Source organism: Drosophila virilis, chromosome 4, assembly GCF_030788295.1.
Source record: "Drosophila virilis strain 15010-1051.87 chromosome 4, Dvir_AGI_RSII-ME, whole genome shotgun sequence".
Lineage (NCBI taxonomy): Eukaryota > Metazoa > Arthropoda > Insecta > Diptera > Drosophilidae > Drosophila > Drosophila virilis.
Genome location: NC_091546.1, coordinates 10,597,405 through 10,618,397, shown reverse-complemented (window position 1 = coordinate 10,618,397; position 20,993 = coordinate 10,597,405). Strand labels below are relative to the sequence as shown.

The window sequence follows — 20,993 nt, the reverse complement described above, 5'->3', positions numbered from 1 at the left end:
GACTTTTTGTTTTTATACAAAATATTTATTTAAGATATAGTACAAATAATAATAATAAGTGTAGAATTTTGTGCCCCTAAGGCAAGCTGCCCTTAACATTGCCGTTTGAAATTCCTAAATTACTTAGCAAAGCTATAAGCTCGTTATTTTTTCTCATCACGGCCATCACTTCTAATTGCTGCTGCTTCATAATGCGCAGACGATTGCGTTCCTCAATTTTGGCCAATTGGTTATTGCTGTTAATATTCTTAGTGTCTAGATCAAGCTTCTGCTCAGATTTGATGTGGTAGAGCTCATCGCGAATACTATGCAACTTGCGCTCGCAGTCGCGCACGTCTTTCTCCAAAATCTGAGTTTTCAGATACACCGTTTGCGCCAGTTTATACCAGTCAGCCAAGCATTCGGCCATTTGCGCTACTGCGGGATTCACGTTATCCAGCAGCAGCTGCTTAATACGTTTTCCATTGTGGTCCACTTTAATTTTCTCTAGCGCGTGGAATTGTTCGTCGTTGTATGTCAGAGTGCGTGTTGCACGATCACGCAGCAAATGCTGCCAAGAGTCGCGCAGACGCTCTACCAAGTACTTTGCCTGTGCGCTGGCGCGAGTGCGGCAAGGACATTTCTTTCCATGCATCAGAGACGACCACTGATCGCTGTTAATTAAGAATGTCAGCAACATGGTTCAGCCACTTGAGCTCTAAGAGTTTAGCTTACTTCAGTTCGTCGTCGGTAACAAAATGCTTGTGCATCTGCGTGATAACATCGGCTGCTCCATCAAATTCACTCTTTACATTATCCAGGGAACCGAGAAGAGACTTTAGCTCCTGGTCGCCTTTTGTCTGTAAAAAGAGAACATGCTGATCATATGAACTATATGAAGGTGCTCGGCTTACCACACTTGCCATGATGTGCACCACATCTGCGTAGTCAACTACAGTCGACAGCAGATTGTCAAAGCTTTCGGTTTTTCTAAGTATGTGTTGAAATAAATATGGTTTCTAGACGTACAGAAAGTTTCCTTTCTCTGCTTCTTTACTCACTTCAACAACAATGTTATGGTGGTTATAAGCATCTCGATAAATTGTTCAACTCCCCTTTTGATTAGGATATCCATGGTGGTGAAGATATCCACGCGTCGTTTGCATTCATGGCCCACGCTGCAAGCAGCCTGTGAAAAGTTAATGTGTAAATCTAAAAGCATTCACGATTGAGATTCGGCATCTATATGTATATATATGTATATAGTAAGACAAAATTGAAGGCTGATATACCTTAGCTAGACTCGCATCATTTTCAACGGATACATTTGGCGGAAACACTGGGAACTTGGGCAATTCCAATTGATGTGGCAATTGAACATTGTTATCATCGTTGCTGTAAAGGAATATGGGCTGCTCCGTAGTTGTCTTGGGAAACGCTTTGGCTGCAAAAGAAATCAACTATTAAAAAAAAAAAAACTACGAAAGATGAGCATCTTTTTACCGATGGTCCGTCGCGACACTTTCTTTTCAAGGTGCTCGTTATTGAAGAGCAATATTTGCTTTTCCAGTGGCACCTCGGTCTGCAGGAATATGCGCTCGCGAAAGTTGTCAATCTGCTCATCTGGCTCTAGGAACACTTCTACCGAGCTGGTGCGATTCGTAAAAAAGACGTGGATGACACGCTTGCGCAATATCAGAGTTACTTCCTGGAAGAATCGATCAAAGGACCAGGTCTTCTCCCGATTCTCCTCCAACAAACCAGCCAGCAAAGGCGTGACGAGCGTCTTGAGACCTTGCGATAAATGTGCATGGGGCGGCAGCGTCGTTGACCACTCAATAGGTCCATTTTCGGCCAACTGTGTGCCAGATATGACACCAGAAGCCTTTTTTGTGGTTATTTGGTGCATTGTCTCGCGGTTCTTACGACCCCCGAATGGTCTGAAAGGCAAATTCCCAGTAGCAACATGGTAGAGCGTCACCCCAATGGACCACAAATCCACATTGGCAGTAAAGGATCTTTGTATGGACTTGCGCAGCACCGCGCGTTCATACAGATCGGGATGCAGATATTCCTCAGTACCATACAGCGAAGCGAACGGCTGATTGTCTTCGAGTTCACGTGCAGCACCAAAATCGGTCAGCTTATATATGGTTTGACCATCTTCAGATATGAATTTCATTATGTTGCCGGGCTTGAGGTCCCGATGCACCAACTTATTGTCTCGCAAATGTTTCATTCCAGCGCATAGATGCTCCAGCACCAGCAGGAATTCTTGTTCCGGAAGGCCGTACGAGTTCTCCGGATCATCAAGTATATTGAATAGACTGCCGCCAGTACACAACTCCATAACAATAACCTTGCCGCGTCCCTCCTGATCCTCCTCAATGGCCAGCAATTTGACAATGTTTTCATGATTTACCTTTTTCAAGGCTTCAAATTCGCGCATCTGCACATCGGCGGGGCGCATGTGACTGTACGGATTGAATGTTTTAACGGCAACGGATTCTCCGGTTGTCTTATTCACTCCCTGCAAAATAGATAGAATATGTGCATACGCCACATACATAAATGCAAAATGTTTTCCTACCTGAAACACAGATCCGGTGGCGCCTTTGCCCAACACACTGGTTGTACACCAAACATAGTTCAGCGAACCACGCAGGAATGACATTATTAAAATAAATTATTTTATTACGTTTTACCAAGAAGTATTTATCAAATCAACCAAAAGATAGATAAAGAGAAAATTAATTTGTTTTTCATATTTTCATCGGTTTCGATAAGTTGTTTACAATTAAGTCTTCACTTTAACAATCGAATAGACCCAGAGCGCCTATCGAACTACTAGTTCCATTCCAATGTAAATCGAGTTCAAATAGTTCCGTTATATGGCACATTTTAAGATAAAAACGGTGCTTTATTCGCAGGGAACATTTCTTTTAGGAATGTGTAAACTGCAAACGAACTTTATATAAAGACGAATACCCTAATAAGCTAATTGGCTTCGCTTTGGTCAAGTACTGCCACACATAGGCAAAAGAATCGATTGCGGCTATCGCGCAACACACATCTTTAGTTATAATTTGTTTTATTTTTTTAGGCTGCGACAAGTTAAGCAGCACTTTGCTTATTATTATTTGTAAAGGCAACACAGTATGACAGTTTTGTGCATAGTTTAACAGATTGCACTATTTCGTTATTGAACGAATGGCAATAATGTATATAATATAAAGTAGTTTAAGCATAAGTGGGCGAGACAATTGAAACATCCTCGCGCCGAGTAGCGGGTCGCCTTGTTGTTATATCTTGATAATAAGTGAGCGCGCGCTGGAAAACAATAGAATGAAAATTAGATTGCATTTAGTGCGCTTTATGTACATTAATCTAATACTAAGGTAAGACAACAAGCAAGTCACAATTTTACAATGTGTACCTAACCATTTTCTTCGTCGCGACTCTCCATTTTTCTTGCAGCTGCTGTTTCTGGCTATATGATAATGCTGCTGCGGCAGATGTTTCCTCAGCAAATGCTGCAACAGCGGAAAATGCAAACAGGGCCGTGCATCAGGCGGACGCTCGAATGCAGATTCCATTGGCCGCCTTGGCGCCAGCCTCAGAAAATGAGGGGACTTTCGCCATGCCGTTAACAAAATTTAAAACAGTTACAAATGTGGCAAAAGAAGATGCGCCACCAACCGCAACCACAACAGCGTCAACGTCGACGACGACGTCGTCGTCGCCACAGCAAGAAGAAGATAACATTGTGATGAAGTTGGGCAGCGCGCCAAGTAGTAGTGCAGAAGCTATAAGCGACGCGGTAATAGACACGTCAGTGAATATAAAAGTGCTGCCGTCTGATGTAAATATCAATAATAATAACAAATATTTTAGTGTAGTGCCTAATAATGAAAAAAGTAATAGTGCAGAGGAGACAGCGACCGCTAAAGTGCCAAAAAATCAGTTAAACAAAATTAATAATATTAATATAAATGATAATATAGATGTAAATCAAGTAGACAAATTACAGCAACCAAATCAAGGTGGCGTTGCACCCAAACCGATTCCAGCTCCGGAGCATCAACGGAAGCAAAGGTACGTTGTTTTTTTTTTTTTTTTTGCATTTTCATTTGTATCTATAAGCATCCATTGCACATGTACATATTGACATACATACATATATAAGTGCAGTTTTGGGTAATACCGGGACCAACTGCAATAATCAACATAGACTTATTTAACTGAAAGCGTGCCGAGCTGCACGTTGCCTTCATCTTGAACGTGAGAAATCGCGAGAAACGCAACTTACTCGCAAATGGGGAGAGACATCAAGAGAGCGCAAGCTATCGCTTTGCTCCTTGCCAGTGTTGCCAACTAAAGCCAAATGCAATGTTAAAAATACAATTGCAGTAAACTAGCTAGAAAATAGCTGAATTGGCATCACTGCCCCCCCAGCTCAAGCAACGTAATCTTTGCTACTTCCCTGTAACCAATTGTTGAGTTTTTTTTAATGTTGTATTAAAAGTATTATCTGCAAATAGTTTTTAAATAGCTTCTTAATATTTTGTACAAACTCGCACACTTATCAGCATTGTTTATTTGTTAGACTATTATTATAACGTGGGTAAACAATAACGCTTTTCTCAAGAGCGGCCGACTCGAAGATACCCTATAAAATACCTTCTGGTACCACTTTTTATGAAGAGATTTAATGATTTACTTTTTAAATACTTAAATCGGTGTCCCTAGATGGGATTACCTCAAGTTATGCATAAAAGACTTTGTTTTAAAATAAATATCTACTGATATTGGGGAAATGTGAGCAGATATCCAATGTAATAAAAGAAAAGAAACCTGCATTGGAGGTCGGAGATGCTTCCTTCAGCCCAATTTTCAATCTTAACAGATAAAACATTATGTACAGAAAATCGTCACTGCCGTTTTAATATTCGTTCACAACGCGTTAAGTATATACTCGTGTATATCCGCGTCAGTCAAAGTTAGCCATATTGAGCCACGTTCAGTTTTTAAGTTTAGTGAGACTAAAATTGTTAGCCCACGTCACCCCGTAAAGGTTAACCGTGCAAATCGAAAAGCTATATATCCACTGGGAGCGTGGCAATTCGAAAAAAATCAATAGTTCATAGAGTTTTACGCTGTTGGTTTTAGCTGCCTGATTGTTTTTACATACCTCGTATGAGAAAAAATTTACTTTATGGATACCACCTCTCTCCATTACCCCTCAAATATAAAGAGAGTATGTCATAATTCTACTTTTAAACCTAGCGCCGAATTAATAAGAAAGTTCTTATGTTAATGTTGGGATTTTAAGTAAAGGGTATTAACAAGTCGGGCACTCTTGACTAGAGCAGTCGTGTTGGGTTTTCCCTTGAAAGCCTCGCAATTCCCGCATGTTGTTGCTCAATATATGATTATATAAGAACGTTTATTCAACATTTGAAGTATATGGATATATATATATATATATATATTACAAGAATAATGTTGCTAGATTTAAATGTGAAATTGATTAAAAGGCCAAACCATGCACATCAAGTCAAGCCTCCGGAAAATCGAATGTGATTTGACCAAGTTATGGGGGTTGGAAATTTGGAATGTTTGAGCGTACCATTTTTATACCAAAAATAATGTTGTGTGTGTGTTTGGGGGCGTGTGCGTGTGTGTGTGTGTGTGTGGGCGTGTGTATGTTAGTGTATGCATGCATGTATGTGTGCATTTATGAATATATGTATGCATCCATGGTTGTTTTCTAATACTGAACACAGCCCAAGCTTATTTTTCGTTGAATTTTTGCCAAGTGCTCTCCTCCTCGATTCTCAAGAATTAAAGTAGGCTCTGCAGTATTGCATGCTTAGCTAGCAGTGTAGTTTTTTTTTTGGTATTTTTTTTTTGGTGTTTTTTTTTTGTTTGTTTTTGTTTATTTTTTTTGTATGTATGTACATAAATATGTATGTTTTAATATGCATATGTATGTACATATATATAATTGTTGCTATATATATACATATGTATGTATGCGTGTATGTAGGGTATGTAGGTATGTATGTATGTACGTGTGTATGTATGTGTGTATGTATGTACATATGTATGTGTGTATGTTTCATTGTATGTATGTATGTACATATGTATGTGTGTATGTATGTACTTATGTATGTACATATGTATGTGTGTATGTTTCTATGTACATATGTATGTATGTATGTATGTGCGCATGTATGTACAAATGTATGTATGTATGTGTGCATGTATGTACATATGTATGTGTGTATGTATGTACATATGTATGTGTGTATGTATGTACATATGTATGTGTGTATGTATGTACATATGTATGTGTGTATGTTTGTATGTGCATATGTATGTGTGTATGCATGTACATATATGTTTGTATGTATGTATCTACATATTTATATATATACACAAACAAACATGCGTTCTTACATATATACATATATTAACATGCATTCATATATATGCACACAGGTATGCAAAAATGTACATACATAGGTGCCTGTATATAGCTTGGATTCTGCGAAAAGTGTGAAACACGTCTCAAATGATATTTTGTATAGATCTTTGACATACAAACCTTTATCGGGTGGCATTTGCCGAAACCCCTTCGTAAAGTGCACCTGCATCATATAAGGTAACTAAAATGGACATTTAAAAATTTATAAGGCCTCTTCATAATATTCTAAAGCTTGATATTCTCGAGATTCCCTATTAGCTCATAGAGAAAGGTGCATGGCACACGAGTCGTTCAGTTAGGCAAAGTAAATAATATATTGTAGTGATGCGCAGAGACATAATACAATATTTATTTGATGGTAAATTAGTTGCGTGCTGGCCATACGACAGGTGGCATAATGGGCAATATATATAAACTGAAGAGATCGCATTGGCGAATAGGCCGTATGCTGACAAAAAGCACCCACGCAAAGTCTTGTCACAATGCATTTTACTGGTAATTTGCTTTACAGTTTTCAATTTATTTTCCTTGGCTCTTAAACGGCGGCGTGTGAGCGGCGACTTTCTAAATGCCTCGGCTGTCGCCTGTTGGTCTATCCAGCTGTCTGGACTATCTATTGGTGGCCAATTCATTCAAAAAACCAAACTGCGTCGGGCTAGATATTACTCTTTTTTCTTTCTTATTTACGAGCCGGCGAGACGCTGTGGGAGTTAACGCCAACGCCGATCGATGCTCGTTCGATCCTTATACGGCCTTACACAACATAGTACACTTTGTTGTTGTTGTTGTTATTTGGTAAAGGTGTTAAATGGTATCATATTAAAATGTCCAGTTCGGTTTGAGTGGAGCTCATAAACGGACTCTAGCATAAATTATTATATTTGCTGTGCTAGGCTTTTTGCATTTGAAAAGTGAATCCAATGCGCCAGAATCAAGCGACCAATTATCAAGCATCTGCAGTCTGGCAATCTCCTTCCAGACATTTCACACATGACAGGTGATCGCAGCTTCGATGATCGTAACTTTCACTTTCAGCGAATGTGTAAGGACTTTGTGAGTAAGTTTTGCAATTTAGGCTTTCGAAAATGCATCATGATCTTGTTACTCTGATCAAAGCTGCAACAACAACAACCGAAAAAAAAGCCATAATCACGTCCAACAACAACAACATGATAATGCTATCAAACTAACGACGATCAAACCCATGCGCAACGCTATCAGACTTAATGGCTGCGATTGTTGCCCATGCAAATGATTAAGCCGCCTTGTTGTGGGAGATTGAGGCTCAGCACCAGACTAAAACACAGATCACCTCACCTCAATGTCTTCATATTTAATTGATTGTGAGCGTGCGCACATTGACTTGGTTAATCAATTTGATCGCTGATCGCTGATCGCCGATCGCCGATCACTGATCTCGTGTAGCCGCATCGATTAGCCTGTTGCGCAGATCGGCATTGCAAATCATGGTCTTGTCGTACACCTTCACTTCGTTTTGTTTTCGCATTCCTACTGCATTTTCCCGAGCACTTTTTATGTGACGTAGGCGCCTGTCCACATACAAAAAATCCGGTTTTCATATTGTTTTCTTTGTTTTGCCGGCATTTTTTCCACCATTTAATTGCTGTATCCATCAAACTAAATGCAATCTGGCATCGTAGGCGTCGAATTTTACTTTGGCATAGGGGCAGTTGCATTGGTGTTCGTACCCTGTACTTGTTAATAATGTATAAAAACAAGCAGAAGGAGGTATTTGATAAATGAAAAAAATAATACGAGTAAGAATAACCCACAGGGGAGTGCCCGACTAGGCGATACTCTGTGTCAAAATGTGGAAATGCCTTAAAATATATACACCATTTCTTTTTAAATTGTCGAATATGCTTTCTGTAGTAACTCCGATTCTTATAGTCCAATCTTCATGAGACTGGCAGGTTCCAAAGATGACCTACAAAAGTGTTTACCTACTAAAGCCCAAGGCTACACCTCTTAAATTTGGACGTTATCTATAGGGTATTCTGGAATCTTTCTGGCTGCTTTGAGTTGGGCGCTGGGTATTTTCAAGTCGAGCAGCCTTGGCTGATGTGCTGCAATTTGGTGCTCGTCTTTGGCTACTTATAAACGCAAAGCCAACTCCACAAGAAGTCCGCTTCGTCCGCTTCTGTTCCAGCTGGCTGGCGATTGCCTCGAGTCAACCACTTAACAGCTCGTGTGTGTGTGTGTGTGTGTGTGTGTGTGTGTGGTTGTTAGCCATGTTTTGAGTTGAATTTGTTGTTTTGGCCATTGTGTAAGCGCTGTGACACAAAAACACTTTCGCATTACAAGTGTTTAACTTGCAATGGGCTAAGCAGCAAAGACAACATCAGCGGGAAATTCAATTGTCACTTGCGGCTCGCGGTAACCTTTATCTGTTTGTGGAAAACCTCACGACGCACTAAAGGAGCTGTCGATGTCGATGTCGATGTCGATGTCGATGTGGATGTCGTTTGTGTTTAAAAATAATAAAAACAAAGACACTCATCAAAGGCGTTCAAAGCTCCGCGGTGGCCACTAATATCTTTGACGGCACAGGCTGGAGGCAAATTGCCAAATGGTTTTATTTTTATTGCCTTTGCGCAAAGCTTATGGCCTATGCATGAAGGTAGGTTGCTTGGTGTGTGCAGATTTATAGACAACAATTTCACTTTCTGTTGCATTTCCAATCATGCACTTTATTATTTGCTTAAATTGCTTATTAATGCCCCCATCCCATAAAAATGTGAAGGAAAAAAACATAAACCTAAGTTGTAAAAAAGATAGGCAAGTGCAGATATCTGAGCCGATAGATAGTGTACAGGTTCTTTACCCAGCATCCATATAAACAGGCCAATCTTAAACCCAGAATTCAACATTTTATTTTCTATAAACCCAATTATTTGGATAAAGAACAGTCGAACCTAGACCTGAATAACAAAATTTAGTATATATAACTAACTTTATTTATAATAAATACAAAAATTCTATTGAAAATTGAAGGAATTTTTGAAAACACCTGCCGGAAACTGAGTATGGATCGAACTATCGAAAACGGGAAAACTTGAGTTGGATACAGATAACAGATAAAAAGGATATTCCAAAAGCCTAAACTCTGCTAACCGTGTTTCTATCTAAATCCCAATTATCTAACCCAAAATCAACTCCGAGTCGTTTTTTAACTACGCACAAACTTCTAAGCTTCATTCATTTTACAAACTGGGAGAGGGTATTATAATTTTCTCGGGAAATTACGCATGGAAGTGAACGTCTACGATCTCATAAGGTATATATATATTGGATCAGTGTCAAATGCCAAGTCGGCATAGCTATGTCTGAATATTCGTCTGTCTCCTTCCATGCAAGCTAGTCTCTGAGCTAAAGCTTAAACTTAGAGAGTTCGTCTTTTTATCGTGATAGTCGGGGAGTTTAGCTGGCATAAGATCGATCGATCAAAATATGAGTTCTTGTATTGAAATAGAATTTTCGTACAAAACTACTTTTAAGAATTGTTCTTTCCTATTTCTATGCTTAACAATGATATAGAATCATGAATACTTAGTATGAGACCTTAAGAATTTATTCATATGGGGTAATGAATAAATATTTATTTGCTAATAGCAGAAGAACCCGCGTGCCCGAATAGCGTATTCGTACTATTGATACCCTGTAAAATGTAGGCTGTATATATATATATTAAGAGGGAGGAATAAGGCATCTCAGCCCTAAAATAAATAACACCCAATATTTGATCTGAAAGAGAAGCTTTGCTTGAATCTGTCTTTTCCCTAAACGAATGAATGTTATTGAGCTGACTAAAGGGTAACTGTCAGTCGCGCACGCTCAGAAAGAGCGCCTAGCTTGTTATGTACAATTATGTTTGTGTTTAGGAGTACACATGTCGTGTGGCTATTTCTATAAGCCGTGGTTGTATCCCTAGAGTTCGACTGCAACAGAAAAAGGCGTCGGAAACGGATTAGCCCCCGCAACAATTCAGAAGGGGGCAGACCACAAATGTCAGAGTTGCATTTTTACACACAATATATGTACATAAATATGAATTAGTTATGGTTTTATAAGTCTTGTGCATATGAAATATGCATTTGTACTTTAAATTTTTAACTTTTTTAACTAGAGCAATAATATAAACATTTTGCACTAAACGAGAAAATATGAAAAAAACAAAACTATATCTCTAAAAACCTGTAGGTTAACATAAGATTTTAGATCTTAACATCTTGAAGATAAACCCTTCATTAAGGCCTGTAGAGTGTGAAAGTTTCATCTGTGCGGATTGTTTAACTTGTTATCAAAGTAGCGGCAAGTTACACACACACACTCGCACGCACACATCTGTGTGTGTGTGCACGCGAAGCTGTGCGACAAGTTTGCCGGCAAGCTGCAGTTGGCACGCGGCTAGCGATTCGCTCTGCAAGTGCACTGTGCAATGGCGTTTTGATATTGGCTGCTCAGCTGAGCTGAGAGGCGAGAGGTGTACTCTTTCCACCTGTGTGTATGTGTGTGTGTGTGTGTGGTATGTGACGTGCTCTCTGCTCACCTGTGCCAGTGTTGCCAACTGTCGCTTCGAACAAGCAGCTAAACCTAAAGTTGAGCTGCATTAAATTGGCAATTTGGTTCGTATGTTTGGATACAAGTGGACAAAGAACTGGGTTCTTTTGGGCAGTGTACTGTGAAGCAATATTTATACCCTGAACCCAATAAAAATGGGTATAAGGGTATATTGTATTTGTGCAAAATCCAAATGTATGTAACAGGCAGAAGGAAGCATCTCCGACCCCATAAAGTATATATATTCTTGATCAGCATCAATAGCCGAGTCGATGTAGCCATGTCCGTCCGTCCGTCTGTCTGTCCGTCCGTCCGTCTACCCGTCCGTCCGTCCGTCCGTCTGTCCGTATGTATGAACGCAAGGATCTCAGAACTTATAAGAGCTAGAGACTTGAAATTTTAGATTTAGATGCTCCTAGTTCCCGCGCAGATCGAGTTTGTTTCCGATAATCTTCCAAGCAATCGATAAAAATCGATATCGATATCCTGTTTTTTTGGGCAATTTCGGTAAATAATAAGAGCTAGAGTCATGCCGAAGCTTCTGCTTATTATATGTTGACAATATCTTACAGGTTTCAGCAATATTTCATTAAATAGCCAAAAATCGAAACTTAACGTAACAGTCGAATTTCAATAGTTTTGGCTATGATTGGCCATGTTTGGCTTGAAAATAGCTAAATGTGGCAACACTGGCCTCTACCTGGCTGTGTGCGTCTCTCGCTCTTTTTTACGACATATGGCGGAAATTTCTGCACACTTGGGCCGCAATTACTAGAGCTTAGTTGTAACACGTTCAGTTCTCATTTCGATTTCCAGTGGTGCGATCGTGCGCTCGCACGCTGGCTCGGTGAGTCCGCGAGGCGCGTTATCTATCCAAGATCAAGTCCATATCAGTGTTATCCTGTAAACCGAACCTAGTGTCCTGTTCGTACGTGTAAGACGTGGTGCCAGCAGTGCACTCGCTTTGTAACGTTCATTTGCAAATGTAATTAAAACGAACCGCAAATCCTTCGTCCTTAAACGGCAGCAGCAACAACAACAAATCCAACAACAACAACCTAAGCTTTTAGCCATAATATTCATTAATGGATAACGTTGCCAAAGTGGTTTCGCATGTTTGTTTCTTAACAAATATTTATGAGAGCGCTTAATTGCAATTCATTCAGTGTCGCCAGCAGAAATATTGTTTGCCCTGCCAATATTTATTAGAGATTCAATGCTGAAGAGGCTGTTATTGATATTTGGTACAGGAAATCGTCTTATTGATCTTCGCAGCCAACAACTGACCATTAATTATATCCGAGTGTGCAAATGAGCTGACATCGCGATCTCTAGTCGCAAAACCCACCAATAGATACAATAAACTGTTGATCCTGATTGAAGGAAGCTGACATTTTGAGTATTAAACATTGGCCATAAGTGGTTATACGTTTTTAATTTACAATCCGGTCTCAAACTGATATTCGAAAATACTTTTTAAAATGCACTTAAGAGGCGCTTCACACTTTTCGCAAAGTCAACCAATCAATTCGTGAAAAATTCAAGTAGAAAATCGGGCTGCAATTTATGGACAAGCACATTTATTCAAGACGTGTTAAAATTTACTTAAAATTTTATTTACGCTTATTTCAATATTCAAATGAAATTGAGCTCAAATGTTGCATGTTCGAGAGTTAATCTTTCTGTTTTGTGGTAATTTACTAAATTGTTTAAGATGTATGCAAACTTAATTTTTTATATATTTTTATACAATTTTCGCTTTTATCCGATCGCCTTTGAACTCTTTTGTAAGGGTCTACAATAATAATAGTAAAGTTCTCACGCTCGTGAAACGTGTAATGCCACCAATTGTAAAGCAAAACCTGTTCCGGAAAAAGCCGGGTAATATCCGCTATTCATCAATATTGTAATAAATATGTCCATCTTAATGGAAACACCAAAATACGCGCTGCAGGTTGTGTATTTTTGACAGACAGTTCTCTGCTTCTCTCTACTCCGCATTAAACACACTTATCACATTTCAAAAAAAAAAAAAAAATGAATGTATAATAATTACGCAACATATAGTTTATTTTCTCGTATCTGTCAGGGTGTTAAAATCAATATGCTCCAACAGCCTGCGAGCTAGTCCTGACTACATGGATTCAAAATGAGCTTGATCTACGCGTAGCTTTCGAGGACCTTCATGTTCATCTGCTGGCCATCCAAGAGTAGGCTCTTTGGCAATAAATGCACATCTGGACACACATGAAACTGAATTTTAGTTGCATGCAGTAGTTATTATGACCGTCGGCATTTGCAACGCCCACATAAATAGCTTTCGCGCTGCAACGACAGAATTAGATTAATGATCGCAACAACAAAAATATGTGTCATTAAAATTCCCACATAATATTTGCTCTTGAACATGCATATTTTTGCGAATTTCGTGGCGTTGTACACAAGACTACGAAATGTTAAGAATAAGAAAAAATAATTCGTTTTTGCTGTGGAGAATTATAAAATGATGTTAAAAGTTTCGGGCTAGATTATTGTAAATTAGCCTAAGGTAACTACGAAATAGAACGCGTTTGTGATTATGAAAACAGATTAATTTTTTTTATATCCTTGTGTATATTTTAATTTTGTCGCGGAATGTGTGAAGGAGCGATCTCCGACTTATAAGATATATCTTATTAATATTGGAATAAGATTTTATATTCCTTTATAGAAATAATCGGTCATAAATGAGTTTTTCGAAATATTTCCTATGAAAACTGAATCAAACGCGTATCAAATCGTATCACAATATGATATATTAAATATTTGGTAAAGGAGTGCTTCTTAGCCATGCATGGATATATGATCTACGGCTGTCAATGATAGACTTTCTCGTGTCTTAAAATAAAATTGAAAAATGCTCTCTTAGTGAAATAACAAATGACATCAGTTGAAGTCACTTTAAAACTAACTTCATGTCGACTTTAAGCCATGTTTTCAAAGCTGATTTCGAATTATAAAGAACTGTTTAGCTTGATCTTTAAAGCGAACAATCCTTAATTTACCTGTACTATTCTATGAATTTAGCTTTAAAATTCTTGAATATAAAGACATTCGCGATTTGCCTGTTTCCTTGGCTGGCTCTGAGCATTCCTTAAATTAGGTTCTTTGAGCCTTTCTCCGGCGGCGCTCTTAAGTAACTTTCCATGTTACATATTTTCACTTTTTAAAAAAAAATAAGAAAATATATATATTATGTTAACGACAGTTTTCACAGCGTCACAACAGAAAATGCCAAAAGTATTTCACATGCGGCTAATCTATTCAAATGCAAAAGCCAGAAATTCCTGCCAAACTTGTAGCACACAGCCGAAACAAGCCGGCTGCTGCCCAGTCATAAGTATTACAATATTGCAAGCTGACCGAACGCCAGACAGATTTCGGTTGAGGTTTTGATGCAGGCTGCAGGCGAACAAGTCATAAATATGCCAGCCAGGAAACCTGGAGTTTCCCCACGCCAGACATCAAGGTGGGCGTTGTTGATACCTGGTTACGAGCGACTGCAGCTCAGATTTATTATAGAATTTTTGCATTTAAACATGATTTTGGGCGGTCTTAAAAAAAAAAAAACGTTGCACAGTAACAGCAACAGGGAAGTAACAACTTTGGCTCGTGCAAATTGGACACACTTAACACGTTTAGCCGTAGTCGCGTAGTCCATTTGATATACTTTCTAGTGGAAGCGCGGATACGGACCGTGGCGTTCAAATTAACATTGTCTGCAGGTGTCAGTTGCAAGCGCACTTTAATGCATCCATAAACAAAATCCTAAAAAACCCAAGATCAATTGTTTTCTTTTATTTTGTCCCAAAAGCTAAAAGAAAATGTGCACGAAAATGGAGCGAAAAAATATACGTAACATGCAGAAGCAAAAGTTATATTTATTTTTTACTTTAAAGTAATGTTTATATTTTTATGAACCCATCGAAAATTGGTAAAAGGGTTGAATGCCTTAGTGCAAACGCAGATGGAAGCATTTTCGATCCCAAATATCTGTATATACATATGTAAAACTGTTTGTCCTGACTGACTGATTGAAGGACGGACGGACGGAGGGACTGACTGTTTGGTGATCACAGCTCTCACAGTAAGATCTAGGAGTCTGCACTTTTCATTGTAGTTACGTTAAGACGAGGTTTCGAGAAATTCCACCCGCTTGTGCGGAAAAATCGCGAAAAACGTTTGTATAAATCTTTTTTGCTTACCATCCGGTTTTACATGTATAAAGAAGTTATTTTAAAAATTTATTTTCAATATATCGAACCTAGGCAAGAAATTTACATTAGAGGATATCTTCTCGACAGTCGACTTCTTCTTGCTTTTATAGATCTGGGAGCGCATCTACGAGCGCGCATATAAACGGTCGTTTTATTTTTTTGTTATTTATCATTTCAGTTTATTTTGAGATGGGCTATAGAATTACCAACAGCTGGTCTTTTGTATTTGTGGCGGGCTTTTGTTCAACAGCCTCGTTTCGTTTTCGTTTCATAACTTAAAGGCAATGCTATAGTCGTTGTTCCATTTTGATCTGAGAGTATTCGGCTAGTTAGTAGGTGTTGTTGGGCTGACAGGTGTGGCTGATGGTCAAATCAGTGCAAAAATATGACGCTTCTTAATTATTTATTAAACAACAAAATGCATGTAGAACTACTTAAAGTGCTGGCAACAAAATGCTGCTACAATACATTGTAAAGTTCTTAAGTAATGAGTTGAAGAAGCTAAGAACGAACATAACCATGTTTTTAATGTTCTTTTGGATTTTATGGTTTTCTCAAATCATTGCCATATCGACAGTGTTCATGAGGTGAGACAATAAGCTACATAGACATTTATAAAATCATCATATTACTGTGGCAAGTTCCTGACTCATTTGTAAACAAATGCAATAATTGCGTCTCTTTCCAGCTTGCCCGAAATAATTACCGAGCTGCCCGCCGTAACCGTGGCGGAGCTGCCCCTGGAGGTTGAGCATGTGAAAGATCGCTTGGAGTCAGTCTTGCCGCACGAGGCGGCGCACAGTTCGGGTAACAAAACCGAGAGTCAGCAGCCGCCAAGTCAGGCGTTTGAAATTGCCAAGGAAGCAGCGCAGAAAGGTGCGTAGCCATTGAGCATTATCGAAAACGTGTTGAATTTTAATGAGTTCTTAATATTTGTAGCTGAACTGAACATCAACGATCCGGGCGGAGGATTGGAGCTCCATGCGTTCGCCAGCTCCGAATCGAATGCTACCGTGGATGGCAATGTAACCAGCGAAGGAGGCCAGATCGCAAATGCTGCGGCAGCCGCAAGCAGCAATGAGACTGTCGAGGAAGTGCCCATGCCCGTCTTCTCGGAGTGGGCGCAAAAGCAAATAGAGGCAGAGGCGAGTCGTGAGCAGGCCATGGAGCTGGAGCAACAGGTTGTCAACAATTCGGCGCAGCGTCGAAATGCCACCGGCTCGGGAAGCGGCAAGCCGCCGTCGCTAAAGTTACGCGCCAAGAATTATGCATCGCCCGACTGCGGCGCCAAGATAATTGCCTCGAATGCAGATGCCACCAACACGGGAGCTGTGCTGAGCCACTCGAGTGACGAATATATGCTCAGCACTTGCGGCAGTCGCATCTGGTTCGTGGTGGAGCTATGCGAGGCCGTGCAGGCGCAAAAAGTGGAGCTGGCCAACTTTGAGCTCTTTAGCTCGTCGCCAAAAAACTTTACAGTTGCCGTGTCCAAACGGTTTCCCACTCGCGACTGGAGCAACGTGGGCCGCTTTGTGGCGGAGGACAAGCGCACGGTGCAAACGTTCGAGCTACATCCGCATCTGTTTGGGAAATTTGTACGCGTGGACATACATTCGCACTATTCCAAGGAACACTTCTGTCCCATTTCGCTTTTCCGTGTGTTCGGCACATCCGAGTTCGAGGCGTTCGAAACAGAGATCCGGCACAGCGATGAACTGGACGACTTTGACGATGACTTTGGAGGGCAGGAACAGTTGCACAAGACACTTTCCGGCACTGATGGCGGCGGTGCCAACATATTTCAAAGCGCCTCCGACGCGGTCATCCAGATGGTCAAAAAGGCTGCCCAGGTGCTGGTTAAGCCATCCAAGCCGCTACGCTGGTCCACCGATTCGCTGCTCTGTTTCACACCCACTGCTGGCCTTTACAGCTGCCAGAGCTGCAACAGCTCTGCCGTGGATCGCATTAACAATCTTCTGTCCTGTCAGTCGCACCAGCTGCAGCAGTTACTCCTGCTGCCGCAGCTGCGAACCCACCTGCTGCAATCTCGCGTTTGTCAAGCAGACTATAACATCAGCCTGGCTTCCCTCCTGTTCAGGGAAGAGGAGCGCGCGACAAGCGGAATGGACAAGCGCCAAAGCTTCTATCTGAGCATGTTGCCTGCAGAGCATGTGGGTGCCATGTGCAAGCTTCTACAGGCGGAGCACAGCAGCGTCGTCGAGTATCCGGTTGAATTGCCGGAGGCTGAGCGGCAGCGTAACCTCGATGTAGCACAGCATTTATACGAAAATCTGACCATAGCTGATTCGTCAAAAGAGCCGAAATCAGAGGCTAAAGTTACCGCACCTAATGATTCCTTGCCTGCCGTCACACCCACCTTGGAAGTAGTGTCTGCCGAGATGTCCACGGCAAGCGAAAAGTCTGCAACCGATGCCCCACTGGATCCACAGCCAACAGACAGCTCCACAATAGCGGCTACACCATCTGACGTGAATATATTTAACGTACCCACTGACACCCAGAAAAACCCAACACAAGGCTCAGTGCCCATTGTTCCCGACACGCCGACGGCTACGCCGGCATCTCAAGTTGACCCCAACGAAGTGGAGGCCTCCAAAACGCCTACTGGCCCGACCACTAGCCACCCACCAACAAGCTCGAGCGAATCGGACAGTGCAGATCTTTTAGGCAGCGGCAACGGACTGGATGACAGCAATCTGTCCAACTGGGAGAGCATCGACAGCCTGCTGACTACAACGGTTGCATCAATAACGGCAGGTGGCGGTGCCGCTGCGGCTGCCGCGGCCGTGGTCAATGGCAATGCAAACATCGGAGGCACTGCCAATGCCGGCAATGCGGGCAGCCTAAATTTACAGCCAAAATTAACGCACGGACCGCAATCGGAGAGCGTTTTTATAAGGCTATCGAATCGCATTAAGGTGAGTGGCAATTACCTTGGTTGCACTTGGCACCCTTGCTTTCCAGTCGATTTTCAGTAATCACTGCGACACGTCTTAAATTAATGTTCGTAACAGTCTGTAAAAATCAGGTTGAGGCAAGTCTCAGGTAAAAGAAAGAAAACCATTTTAAGAATAGTTTCCCAGACACGATGAATATAAATAACCAATATTAAGGAATATACATTTTCGGTCTGAACTGAGATGAGTTTATTTAGCCGTGTCGTAATGACAGATCGGGTTGACTTAGAAATCCTAATTTTTTAAATATATAATAATTGCCTATACCATACGCAAATATATTTTAAAATCTTCTGTTCCTTTTTTGTTTTTAAGCCCATAGCATAAATTTAGAAATTATAGGAGCTGCATTTAAAAGTCTTACCATGAAGTTGCTCTCTATTTTAATACCACCATCATTTCTAAATTAAAAAAAAATTTGCTGTTTAGTTGCAAACATTATGCAGCCATATTTAGATTGTTCATTAAATGTTTAAACAGATCGGACTAAAAGCACCGAAGAAGATATGCAAGAACAAATTTACTTAGGCAGCGCATCAAGCATTATGCGTATGTATATAAGGAAGTTATATTGATTGTAAGGGGAGCTTGGGTTAGGGTTGGATAACTCGCAATCGGGCTCTCTGACTTGTTTATATTGGGGTTTCACAGAAATCTACCCAACGCGGATGTCAGTAAGGACATAGAAACTTCGTTAGTTCCCGCCCGCTTCCGTAGCGTGCATGTGCCAGCCTCGCATGTTGTAGACGTATTACGGTTAGCTGCTATTACACCTGGACACACCCCTATTACGTTATTCCAGTTAAAGCTTTGTTTCACCTATTTGCAAAGGTGGCCTTGTCATGGCCACTGTTTGGCTACATCAACAATGACGTCAAAGTCGCCAAGCAGCCGGGCGTTGTTTAATGTTGTTATCCAATTCTGTCTTTTGCAGGCGCTTGAACGTAATATGTCGCTGTCGGGGCAGTATTTGGAGGAGCTGTCGCGTCGTTATAAAAAGCAGGTGGAGGAGTTGCAGCAGACGCTTACACAACAGTCGCTCACAGTGCGCACTCTGGAGGATCAGAGCCGACGATTTATTGACCAGGAACAACTCTATAAGCAACAAAGCGCCGAGCTGGCCGGCGAAGTGCGTGCGCTCACATACCAAGTGCAGGCCTGCATCCTCGTCATCATCATAGTGGGCACGTGCATCTTTCTGATGCTAGTGCTGGGAACTGTCTACTATCGCAAGCTGCGGCGCCAAACCCAACAGTTGCTTCCGCAGGCAACGACGGATAATAGCCAGCAAAAGCTCAGCCGTCGCAAGTCATATGAGCAAATGACGCAGCAGTCGCCCGGCAAGCAGCGGAGGCCTAGCGAGGAAGCCATGCTTATACTAAATGGCTGCGGAGACTCGTCCCTGACGGTACAGTCCGACGCTGGCAACGGCAACGGCAGGCAGCGTAAGATATCAGTCTGCTATGGGAGCAACAACAACATTGCCAACCACATGAGCAACACAAGACCTTCGCTGCACAGGCGGAAAGGTGCAAAGCATTCCTGGCACGCTAGCTTAGATTCGGCGCAAGTGACGTGCGGTGAGAATCCCGACAAGTTCTTCGATGTGGGTAAGTGGACCGATTAAACCTGTGACAATGGCAACTTATGCTATATGCATTTATCAATTTGTTGCAGACACTCTCAAGAGCAATAAGATGCAAAATAAGTCCGCCAAAAGGAAATCGCTGCAACAGTTCCAACAGGAGCTGAAACGCCAGGAGTCGGCACCTGCCAGCTATACAGAAAACAGTCTAACTGAGGAGCCTACGCAGAGCGACTTTGATGAGAGTCTCATACTGGACGACGAAGATCTGTGCAACTTCATACCCAACACTGATTTGGCTTACAATGAATTTATGCCTGAAGGCCCGTCAGGCTACCAGATCCTAGACACAGTCGATGGAAAGGCTGACAAGGGTCAGACAGTGAAAAAGTGTCGACGCGTTTCGTCGCCAGCGTTCTTTAAGTCGCCGTTTAGCAAAAATAAAAACAAAGGAGGCAGTCTGAACGGCATGGGTGGCGTAAAGGGCAGCCAGTCGGCGCATGAGGCGACTTCTTGGGAATGGTATCGCCTAAGGCGAAGCGAAAAGCAGTCAAAGCAGTTGTCAGTGCCGAGTGTATCAATCTCTTCTACGCCCAATGCGAGCCTGGACAATTCATCTCTGTCGGAAATCAACTTTCCTTTTAACTCAACGCAAAACTCCTTTCGCATACTAGGCGAGGCCATACTCTCCTCTGGCGAGAGTAGGCCCAGCGGCAAGGACAGCGCTGTTGCCGCCGGCAGCAGCAGTAGTAGTGGCGCCAGTACCACCTCCTCCACAACGAAAAAGAAGCAGCGTGCTTTCAATAATATATTTCGAAAAGTCTTTTGAAGAAGACGACGTTTGCCGACTATTTAAATGTTTTACTTATTAAATTGTTCCCTCAATTGTGTTCAGTTAGGTTTGTCTACCAACGGCATCAATTGGACTGATGTTATCTTACGTGGATAATTAAAAATTTTGTGTGAATGAAACACTCCAGTTTTGTAAAATACCGGTCAAAAGATTCAATTCGTTTCTCTCAAGAGTTCCTTAGTGTTGCAGTAATATGCAAATGACTGTCAAATCAAATTAGTTATACCTTCATTTGATTTTTAATTGTAATTTATATGCTCGCTGCTTGTAT

The 20,993-nt window shown here is 41.2% G+C and overlaps 2 protein-coding genes and 1 long non-coding RNA gene across 7 annotated transcripts; 1 reads left to right on the top strand and 2 right to left on the bottom strand.

Moving 5' to 3' along the window:
- Positions 1–36: 36 nt before the first annotated feature.
- IKKepsilon (I-kappaB kinase epsilon) lies at positions 37–2,768 on the bottom strand. The gene is made up of 7 exons (XM_002052165.4): positions 2,570–2,768; positions 1,483–2,509; positions 1,272–1,423; positions 1,041–1,168; positions 894–969; positions 715–839; positions 37–653 (listed from the first exon to the last, which is right to left on the bottom strand). The coding sequence occupies exons 1-7, from the start codon at positions 2,651–2,653 to the stop codon at positions 77–79; spliced, it is 2,169 nt and encodes a 722-aa protein (XP_002052201.1). The 5' UTR covers positions 2,654–2,768; the 3' UTR covers positions 37–76.
- Positions 2,769–3,284: 516 nt separating this feature from the next.
- Positions 3,285–20,841, top strand: LOC6627494 (SUN domain-containing ossification factor). 4 transcript variants are annotated; one of them, XM_002052166.4, is made up of 7 exons: positions 3,285–3,377; positions 3,457–3,810; positions 3,874–4,074; positions 15,995–16,182; positions 16,246–18,245; positions 19,219–19,894; positions 19,962–20,841. In XM_002052166.4, exons 1-7 carry the CDS (start codon positions 3,325–3,327, stop codon positions 20,696–20,698), a joined length of 4,209 nt encoding a protein of 1,402 aa, XP_002052202.2. In that variant the 5' UTR covers positions 3,285–3,324; the 3' UTR covers positions 20,699–20,841. The 4 variants fall into 4 exon arrangements, with proteins under 4 accessions (XP_002052202.2, XP_015028378.1, XP_070065312.1 ...); XM_015172892.3 differs by having other exon boundaries at positions 3,457–4,074; XM_070209211.1 differs by lacking the exons at positions 3,285–3,377; positions 3,457–3,810; positions 3,874–4,074 and adding exons at positions 11,894–12,035; positions 15,735–15,893.
- LOC116651579 (uncharacterized) lies at positions 13,097–15,368 on the bottom strand. Of its 2 annotated transcripts, none has more exons than XR_011416696.1 (2): positions 15,295–15,368; positions 13,097–13,375 (listed from the first exon to the last, which is right to left on the bottom strand). It is a non-coding gene; the product is annotated as an uncharacterized lncRNA (long non-coding RNA). The 2 variants fall into 2 exon arrangements; XR_004304592.2 differs by lacking the exon at positions 15,295–15,368 and adding an exon at positions 14,095–14,323.
- Positions 20,842–20,993: the final 152 nt, after the last annotated feature.